At 42.1% G+C, this 10,611-nt stretch overlaps 1 protein-coding gene across 1 annotated transcript; it reads left to right on the forward strand.

The window, feature by feature from the left end:
* Positions 1–5,202: 5,202 nt before the first annotated feature.
* On the forward strand, positions 5,203–9,677 carry LOC125284778 (transmembrane protein 42). The gene is made up of 3 exons (XM_048228893.1): positions 5,203–5,462; positions 6,177–6,323; positions 6,648–9,677. Exons 1-3 carry the CDS (start codon positions 5,286–5,288, stop codon positions 6,789–6,791), a joined length of 468 nt encoding a protein of 155 aa, XP_048084850.1. The 5' UTR covers positions 5,203–5,285; the 3' UTR covers positions 6,792–9,677.
* Positions 9,678–10,611: the final 934 nt, after the last annotated feature.

The raw sequence follows: 10,611 nt of genomic DNA on the forward strand, positions 1-10,611 counted from the left end.
ACAACATTAGGAAGATCAGACCTTATCTGACACAAGATTCCACACAACTTCTTGTTCAGACCATGGTCATCTCTAAGCTGGACTATTGTAATTCACTATTAGCTGGCTTACCCGCTTGTGTAACAAGATCATTACAGCTGATTAAAAATGCTGGAGCACGCCTGGTCTTCAATCAGCCAAAGAGGACACATGTAACTCCTCTCCTAGTTACTCTCCATTGGCTCCCTATAGTAGCCAGAATTAAATTTAAATCTCTCACTTTGGCCTATAGGACACTAACTAGATCTGCTCCTAGTTATTTTAATTCAATAATCAAGCCTTACATCCCCAACCGCCCACTGCGGTCTTCTGGTGAGCGTATGTTGTGTCGACCAGTCATGAAAACTGGGTCTAATTCCAGACTCTTTTCTTCAGTGGTTCCATGTTGGTGGAATGAACTGCCCAGTGCTCTTCGTTCCTGTGGTAGTTTTGGGTCGTTTAAGAGGGGTCTAAAGACATTCCTATTCAACATATACTTAGTTGTTTAAGCCATGTGTTATGGTTTATATAATGTTGTTTTATTTTAATTGGGCTGTTAATTAATTTGACATTATTGTTTATTATTGATATTCTCCTTAATGTAGTCTTAGCATGTCATTGTTTTTATATTATTGATTGAATTGACATTATTGTTTTATTATTGCCTTTCCCCCTTTTTACATTGCTTTTTATTAGGCTATTGCTTGAATTGATATTATTGTGTACTACAACTATTCTCCTTACTATATTTGACCTACATTTTAATCTGTTCCCTGTTCAATTTTAAATATTATTATGTTGTTTTGTATTTATGTGTCGCTTTGGACAAAGGCGTCTGCTAAATCCATAACCATAACCATAACCATCTATTCTATTCAACCTGCTGGTGATGAACCACCATTTGAAGTTAACTGGGTTATGTGGCGCCTATGTCCCATGGATAGCCTGCATACAGTAAGCCCCCCTTCAACATCTAGACTGGATCTCTGTTTTCCCTTTCTGCCTTAACTTTCCAGGCCCTGTGATGTCTGCAGGCAAATGCAGGAAAATGAGTCTGAGTTAAAGTGAGTGGTCATCGATCACAGGGGCTGTTGGACCAATTCCCTGTGATGTCGCTGAGTCGGCCATCCATCAGGGAGTGCTTCTGTCCAAAAATAACATTACTAGAGGCCATCGGGTCACTGTTGTGCAGAGCACAGTAGTACACGTCCGTGCCTTTTGTTCTGTAAGAAACAACATTAAGCCATGATTTAAAGGCCACCGATATAGCGATGAATCAGGTCCAGTCAGCAACAGCAAGAGCAGCAGCAAGTGAATGTGGTGAAATGTAGTTTGTAGAATTTTCCATTGATCTCCACTTCCTATTTAGCTCAAAGCATTAGTGGAATCATTTAGTTTCATGAGAGATTTTATGAGGAAGATTTGGAGAGAGATATATATAGAGAGAGATGTTCATTTAATCCATACTGTACCATCCTTTCCAGTAATTCCCCAACACTCCACGGTCCAATCCCATAGCATCTTAGTTCTGGCTGCCCGGGCTGCATTCTGGGCCATGGCAAGGAGCATGGGATGCAGGGCCAGCTTATTAGACTGAGAAGATGGCTGACCTTGCTCCCGCTCTTGCAGTGTTATTGACTTGCTGCCCAGATCCTGGTGCAGGAGGAACACTGAGTCCAGACTCACCTTTCACCTGATCTGATTGTTTCTGCAGCCACAAGGGCGAGTCTACAGTATGTCAGCGGATGTCTATTACATAGTATAATGCAGATTCAGATTTAGATCATTTTTTCTTTTCGAGGTGCTTTGATGGTTTTGTTGGCATCCTCTGTAGTTTTCCTTAGTGCAAATAAAAGCAGCTAGGCCATGACTGACCTTGGAATGGATCTTTTTATTATTTATTCTCTTAGCTGACACTTTTATCCAAAGCGACGTACAGACGTCAAATTATTACAGGCCCAGTCTCCCTAGCAACTTTGGGTTAAGTGCCTTGCTTAACAGTCACAACAGTGGCAGCAGGGAATGGACCGCCCTGGCTACTGCTTGCTAGCCTGGCTCCTTAGCTCCTACACTACCACCCTCATCTGATCCAGAGCTGACCCAGATCTGACCCCAGAACACAACCGGAACAGGAACAGGAACACCGGGTCCAGGCCAGCTATTGGGCCAGAACCGTTCTAGAACACATAGTCATTGTGGAATTCTGGGCCACTGCAGGTCACCTGTTACAACAACGCTTCAGTGGTGACACGTTGCCTATGGATTCTATTCAGTGGATGCACAACAAATGGATGAAAGCTCTGCCCACTACAGTATGTTCCATTAGCTCTTTCATTCGAAGGATCTAGTATGTGCATTCATGGTCAACTCCATGTGCTTACATGATAAAACATGACTTCCTTCAGGGAATGTTGATCTAATAAAGGAAAGCTCAGCACAATTGCCTAGTGGGATACAAAAGCAAGGCGCAATAACCTTCACAATAACAGCTCTTGAAAGACTAGAGTGGACCTGCTGAAGAATTCAAGGCTTCCCTTAGGGGCCTTCCAGATGCACACACTACATAATTCAGGATGGAGGGCAGATGCGCTAGCCTCCTAATTGTTTTCTGAGAGGTCAGCTCACCCTATAATGCTGACCACTTAAACTGGTCAATGTTTATGTATGTGGGAAGGTTCATTAACCAGACCGGTTCAAAGCAATGAGCGTGTGCTAGTTATCACTGTCCTGGACACTACTCACAATTTATGTTATTTTAGTTACTGCTGTTGCTGTGGCACAAATGGTGCATTACACCTTGTTTACCTATAGATCTTATAGACATGTTTGCTCACAATTTACCTCTTCATAATTATGTTTTTTAGAAAAAAAATGAGGTTGTCTAGTTTCCCAAAGGTCATTTCAGAGTATATCTATCTCATTATTTTGTGCTTTGATGTGCCTTTGAGGGTCATGAAATACTGATAATTCAGTGAAATATTATTGATTGTTCTATCAATAACAGTAGCCTATACATTGTCTCAAAGAGCTTGCCAAGGCGTAAACATCCCAAAGCAAGCACAAGGCAATGGTGTCATGAAAAACAGGAAGAAATGTTGATCAGACCTTCTGGTGTGGGGGCATCTGATGGAGACAGGCTTGGTGGAGAGATAAAAAGATGAGAGAGCGTCTTGAAGAAAAGGAAGCAAAGTCAGAAAATGATACCAGTCCGCCATTTTTCCCCCTAGCTATAATTGCCCTTGTCTGAAGCCGATGGAGGCACTACTCGAGAAGCCATAACAGACAGGAAGCGTGACTCATCTTCTAACTTCTAACAAGGTACAACAAGAAACAAGAGGCTAATTATCTACCCCCAAGGACTTGATGGGAGGACTGAAACCACCATGCCCTCGCCACGAGGCTGGTTTCAGAGAGGTCACCACTAATTGGGCCCTGAAGTGGCCCTCTTGCAAAGGACTGCCTAATTATCTACCTTGATGGCACTTCTGAGACAGGCTATAATGTGGTCTACTAATGAGGAGAGATGTGGTGAAGATAAAGCTTCGCACTCGACCATTATCATGTTATGTCACCCTCACGGAAAGTCCACTGGATTCTCACTTCATGTTAAAGGTTACTGTAGAGAGATTGATGGATAAATGATAGCCTATAAAGCAAAAGACAAACACCTGACTGTAAGGGGTGAGCTGCTAAAAACTTGCTGGGCACAAGCTACAATGATTTAGGGTGTTACATCCAACATTCAAGTCAGGCTCTTTGCACTTGGCTCAATGAGAGCGCATCCTACACATTCAGCCAGGAGCCAAAATGGAGACCTTTCACTTTTCAGTGTCACTACAACAGGACATCACCTTAAAAAGTGACTGGATCAGCCTGTGGCAAATCAGCTTCCATTTCACTTCTCTCTCATGGTGACTGATTTACAGAAAAAAATCTATGTTTTTGGCATTGTCACCTCTAATCTCCTCTACTCAGTGATTGACTGATCTCAAATGATAGTTTCAGACATATTTACAAAACAAAAACAAAAAACTCACATGAGATGTAGATTGGCAGCACTGCAATATTACATCCTATGGTTGGAATGAAATGATCTGAAGATCAGAGGGAAAAAACACAGATCATCAGAGACACCTACTGGCCAAAAAGATCACACATGCATTGTTCTATCTACTTTTATGAATTAAAAGCATCCTCTGGTATCCCATAGTATGCATTAATTTCCACTGCCCAAATCTTGTGAAGACTAGTGTATGGAAACCATAACAATCATTTATTTTATCAATGTAGGACAAGACATAATCAATACACATACAGCCTTTGGTAAAATTGATGAATCTATATTTGATAGAGTATGATGAATAGGAAATGTTTTGAAAAATTAACTGTTCCATGATCATTGTTGCTACATGCTATTGCTATATATTTACCCAAGTAAGCAGGCCATCCTAAACTACATACCCACAATATTTTCCATACATTTCAGAAAAGGCTGAGTTGGAAAGCATCTAACCTGTTATAATAAGCTTTATTTGTGGAGACAGTCATTCAGTGAGACAAGAAGCACAATACCTTCTATAACTCTGTTCTGTTCCTCCATCCCTGTGTCTAGTCAGTGCCCTGTGATTTAGCTAATTGGCTGGCAGAGGTGAACACCCATCGCCCAGACTATGTGCCGCTCCGCTCTGAAGGGGAGCAGTGTGTAACTGGGGCGGATGGTACTGCCTGTGATGTACTGAGGCTCTCATCCAGTCAAGGGCATTTCATTAGCACTTATCTCATTTCTAACATGACACAGACAAGATTTGTGTGTGTTTGGGGGTTGGGGGCAGCAGTCCTGCTCTTAGGACTGGATTCTGGATCTTGAGTCACAGTGTGACCGGCTCTGGCTGCTGCAGTACACCAAGATAGCTAAGATATTTAACTGCCCTCTAATGTTATGTTTTTTATCATTATAATGACTACTAATAGCAAACATTATTTTTGTAAAATGCACATAAGTTCTTAATTAAAAAAATCTTCACAACATCACGCTGCCCTGCAGACAGCAAACTACTCCTCCCACAATCCTACACATGACAGCAACACTCCACTCATGGCCACTGACGTCGGAGACTGAACCGCTGACCAAGTGTTTTGATTGGTGTGGCTGCTACTGGATGGCTGTAGGTAGGAAGTGCGGATTCCCTGCACACGCAGCCTGAAACAGCAATAGAGATGTTAGAGATGTGAGAGATGGGAAAAAAATATGTGCTTCGGCGGTCAGCATGTTTCCAGGGGTTTTCTATGCACTGCTGGCGGGTTTCTTGGGAGCCGTAGCCTCCTCGTCTGCGAAACTGTCCCTCGGAACCGATTACCTTAAAGGTGTTTGTGAGACAGGGCTGAGGACATGGGGCGAACAGCGTAAATTTCGACAGGAGAACGAAACTACCGCCTGTGACTGGGTGAGCCCTTGCTTCTGATGAAGCTGAATAATTAACACGATGAGACTCGGGGCGGCTTTAAATAATTAAAGTGTCAGTGGCTTCTCCGGGAGAATTCTCCACAGAGAGTCGTCGGTCTTCTTGCGTGGCACCGAGGTCGTTCCTCAGTAGAGTTGGCAGCAGTCCGCATCTCGCTCGCTCGCTCAGCATCAGCACCAGCGCCAGCGCCTTCGAGTGCACGCTGCATGACACGCTCGTGCAATGCCCGCGTGAGAAAGACCGACGACATTGTGGCTCGTGGCTGCCCTTAGCGTTAACTCAGTTGATGTGACATTTGACTCAAACCGACCGTGACATTGTATGAGATTGTACAGCAGGCTGATGTTAATGTGACAATACAAATGTATTAATGTAGACAGTTTGATATTTGACCAACAGCATTGTGTTAGGCAAGGATGACCTTCAACACCAAACACGTGTTGGCATTGTAGCCTAATGATGATGTAATAGAGGATTCCTCCAGCATATTCATATTTTATTCGCACATCCATCGTCAATGTTAATTATTCATTATTTTCTCTCTGCCTGAAAAATTCTATTGTAAGGGGAAAAACGGGAGCAGTAATTTATTCATCAAACTGATGAAATTGCTTCAAAGTCTCAGATTATTATGCATCTAATTGAAGCCAGAGCACTTAAAATTGTGTGTGTTTAACCTCATCACTCTGCCTGCAGCTGCACATTCCCTTGAGGTTGCTGTGTGGGGGGCTGCTGTTTACCTGTAATGCTGTGATGTGGACGTTCCTGGCCAAAGCGCTCAGATACTCCTCCTCCTCCACTCGAACCACTGTGACCACCACGGCCTCCAACTTCGTCTCCTCAGTGAGTACCTGCTGCTGTTATAAATAGCCACACTGATAGATAAAATCATGTATTTAAACAGAACCAGGCTCACTGTAGTAATAGCGAGTAGCCTACCCCTTGTGTAGAGAGCAGAATAATAATAAAAGTAAACCGTAAAATAATGATAACATGCAAAGACTGAAATGAAGACAATATGGATAAAGATAAATAATAGTCAAACTAAATAAACCTTGTAATTGCTTGGTTGGTTGACCATCAAATGAATACTAAAACCATCCTCCAAACAGAAATAGTGTTAATGCAGTCTTGAGACATTTATGTGTGAACTGTGTTTTTGCGCAGGCATTCCTGGGGCAGCTCATCTTCGGAGAGACCCACATTGCTCTGTGGTGGGTGGGGATCTCCCTCACCCTCTCGGGCCTTCTGGTGCTTCACCGAGCTGCTCCCCACAACCCCGGGCTCACAGACGCCAAGAAGGATGAATAGAAAAATGGAGGGTAGCCTCCATCTCGGCACCGGTGACCGAGAACAGCCCCACACAACAGCTGCCTTTGGAGCGGATCGGGATGAGATCCGCACCCCATTTGGTCCAGATGCACCTGTGGGTTAGGCCAGTATTACTATCAAACACATCTCTCTCTCTCTCTCTCTCACACACACACACACTCACACACACACACACAGAAAAGACACCACATCCACTGGTCCACTGGTGGGAATATTTGAGTGAGAATAGAAAATGGTGGCCAGCGTCATCTCACCAGCACCAGTGATTGACCACTCCCACACACAGCAACAGAGTTTAAGTCTCATCAGGGTCACAGGGAGGCTACATCAGGCACGGATCTGAAGCGTTTCATTCGTGTTGCGTCTGCTGCAACTATTAGCTTCCACTATCATCAGTACAACTGGCTACATCAGATGTGATAGTGGCACGTACGTTCAAAAAAATTAGACCAATCTTCTAAAAACTATTAGAACTCTTAAACTATTTTTATGCTACACGAACAGAGCGCTTCAGTTTGCACACCTGGTGTAGTTTTCTTGTGAGCCACATCAGGGTCAGATACAGCCAAGATTTAGCTGGGACTGACCACACTTACTCTATCTACAGTAAATTTAACTACATGGCATCCATACTTCAGTGGTCTTAATATTTTTGTTGGACGTCAGGTTCAGCAAAATCATACAATCTGAAATGTTACTGTGAAAGTATTTTACCTCTGTTATAGTTTTTTTAACATCCAATATATCCAGCTCTCAGCATGTGTCTGCTCACCATTGAAGTGCCCTGTGGAAACGTGTAAAATGTGTTGCTATTGGGCAGATGGGCTCTGTATAGATTTTACACTGACACAGCATCTGTGTATGGCGTGAGCAGGCGGTTTATATCTCTGCATATCTGATGCAGTGCTGACAAGTGATCACTGTCTCTGCATGGCATAGTACTCACAGGTACTTCACACACAGATGGTGCACACATACAGCGGATATTCCAAACACAGATACTCCACATACTGATACTCCACACCACGCAGAAATTCTCCACATATAGGTACCTGACGCAGAAAAAGTCCTGTGGAGTAAGCCTTGGTGAGACCTCCTGAAACTGTTTTATTTAGCAGATTATGTGAAGAGTTTCGTTTACGTCTTATTTTATATTATGTGTTAGAGGGACGGTTTGTAAACTGTATTGTAAACGGCTAAAGAGTGTTGTTAGACTAAGTTCCTAATCAAGGCTTGAGTCCCAACCACACAGTTGAGTTTTTCTATCATACCAAAGACTACAGCGCCTCATGAGGAGATCTATATAACCCAGACGGCATTAATCATGAGATGAGATTTCGTGGTCTGATTAGGCTAGTTTAGAGACAGACCTCTTAATGGGGAAGCTTCATCACTTGCGTACATCCATTTAGTCTATTCTAACACAATCATCCCAACAGAGACATTACTGTTTTTTTTTTTTTTAAACAAGTAGGCTAATTACTCTGTCCACTGTGTCCAGCTTGACTTCTAATGGATCAGACCAAAACGTAGCACAAGTGCGCGTGCACATACTCACATATATAGACAGCCAGTTTTTAGCATTGTGACGGGCGGAGGTGGCTTGCACAGTGCGGTCGCTTTCAGAACGCACCCTTGAACTCTCTGAGCGACAGCCGAAATAGCATCATATCTCATGCATGCGGGTTATCTACTGTGTACTTCCAATTATCCCATATCACTGTGACGTACACAAGAAGGATTGGGGTGACGTGCAATAATGTTGGTGATTGTTTTGACAGTTCGATAATCTCGATACTGACAGCTTCTACTGTTATTGGTAATCAACCAATGGCAGTTGCTCTTTTGGTTTTGATGTGTAACTTAATATGCATGCAACGAAAAGGTGTTAGACAAATGAAATGTACATTCCTTCTGTAGCTAAGTACTAAGACCCAGCATTCAGTACACTTCCTCGATCCAGCGTTCTTCCTACATATTTTTTGCTGCATTTTACAAGGTCAGGGTAGTACATTTTGGACCAGCAGTAAAATGGAAGTTTTTTAACAAACTTGGATGGACTTGGCACAGTGTCCTAAACTCATATACCGGTAAGCAGTTATGTCCCAGTCCACTTCAGCTGTAGATTTTTAAAAATGTGTACACGACAGAAGGAATACACAGTTCCCTGAAAATGTGAATACCTGTTTTAGAGAGAAGGTTGTTTGGACTTTCTTTTTACACAGTATGTAGAAACCACCTTCTTTGTGTGCATTTTGATTTCTTTAGAGTAGGCAACTGTAATTGGAACACTGTGTTAATGTAAATGTTTTACCGTCATAGATTGGATTCCATAAAACCAAATTCCTTGTATTTATGAACATACTTGGCAAATTCAGTCCGATCCTGTTTCTGATTCTGATCATCAAAAGGCACTGAGGACTGAGACATTCAGTGGAGAAAGGGCCGTTCACACCAAGAACGTTAAACGGCAAAAAAGTATCGTCCTAGCTAATATGATTGACAATGTCCACACATAAACTATAACGATAACGATAAGATTTCCTTATCGTTGGTCAGTGTGGATGCTTTTATTATTAGTTATACACTCTTAAAATTAATGTGTTGTCCCTATCTGGACACAAAGATGTGTTAAGAAACAACACAAGTTGTGTTGTTTTCAACATATTCATTTAGTTGTCTTTATAGTTCGTTCCTGGTGTGAAGGGGCCTTTCTTCTGACCACTGTACACTGTACATAGATGCCTTTATTTTATAATTCTGAATATTTGCATTTTTATTTGAAGGAATATTCATCAGAAACTGTGTAAACACTCATATATTCTTGAATAATAATGTGATTGAATAAACCTTCCAAACAGCAAACCATTTGTTGATGTGTTTGTGTGTTTAGCATAATCATAATTATCTAGTCATGAAGAAGCAGCTAAAACGGCTACAGTTGTATTTTCCTAAAAAGGGTCTTCGACAACTGAACAAAGCAATTTGCCTAACTGGCTGTACATAACTGGATGCTCATAAGACTTACAACAGCCACTGAATTAAAGAGTCCTTATAAAGTGTAGTTGATGCATACAATCAGAGTATCATTTAATTGTTTTGTTTATCAGACTGATTAGACTGTGCCGTGGGTTGTCTAGTTTGCATTTTATGTTTATCTGTTACTTAAATTTGTGAAATTACACAATCCCTTGCAATTTCTTTGGGACAGTTTGAAGGGATTTTCACTTTAGAGCTTGTGCAATTTCCTGTTTCATCATGAAACATCAGACACAGGACAGGAGTGTTGTAGTAATGGCAACAAAGTAATTTCTTCTCCATAGCTCAAAGTGAGAAAACCAAACTGAGAAGAGAGTCCCAAAAAACCTCTCTCAGCTTTCCTTCCAGATGACTTATCTCTTATGAAACACAATTCACCTCTCTCTCCAAGTGAAGCACACTTATCACATGGAAGTGATTCTAGGAGGCTCAGCTGTCTTTGCAGTCAGTGATGATGAAAGTCTAATCAAGAGGTGACCCTACCGAGTCAGGATGGTACTAAAACCAATAGCCCCCCCATCCCACCCTCACTTCCAGTTAGTGTGAGGAAATAAGGAATGTAGCCACTATGGTTGACTGAGTTTAAAAGGCATTTAGCGCCTTAATTGAATTTAGCAGGATGAATTATTTTGCTTAAATGCAGAATTCTACTCCGTCTGTCTGGACAGCGATCTAATCATAGACAGAGACGGTGGACAGTGCAGACAGTCATGAGTCTATTTTTGCCAATTACAGTAGGAACTCTTCATTGGTTGACTGT

The sequence above is a fragment of the Alosa alosa genome, chromosome 20 (genome assembly GCF_017589495.1).
Source record: "Alosa alosa isolate M-15738 ecotype Scorff River chromosome 20, AALO_Geno_1.1, whole genome shotgun sequence".
Taxonomy (NCBI): Eukaryota; Metazoa; Chordata; class Actinopteri; order Clupeiformes; family Clupeidae; genus Alosa; species Alosa alosa.

Coding starts and splice junctions, on each gene's coding strand:
- LOC125284778 (XM_048228893.1), top strand. CDS start 5,286: ATGTTTCCAGGGGTTTTCTATGCACTGCTGGCGGGTTTCTTGGGAGCC. Junction 5,463..6,176: donor AAACTACCGCCTGTGACTGG/GTGAGCCCTTGC, acceptor CTCTGCCTGCAG/CTGCACATTCCCTTGAGGTT. Junction 6,324..6,647: donor CCTCCAACTTCGTCTCCTCA/GTGAGTACCTGC, acceptor GTTTTTGCGCAG/GCATTCCTGGGGCAGCTCAT.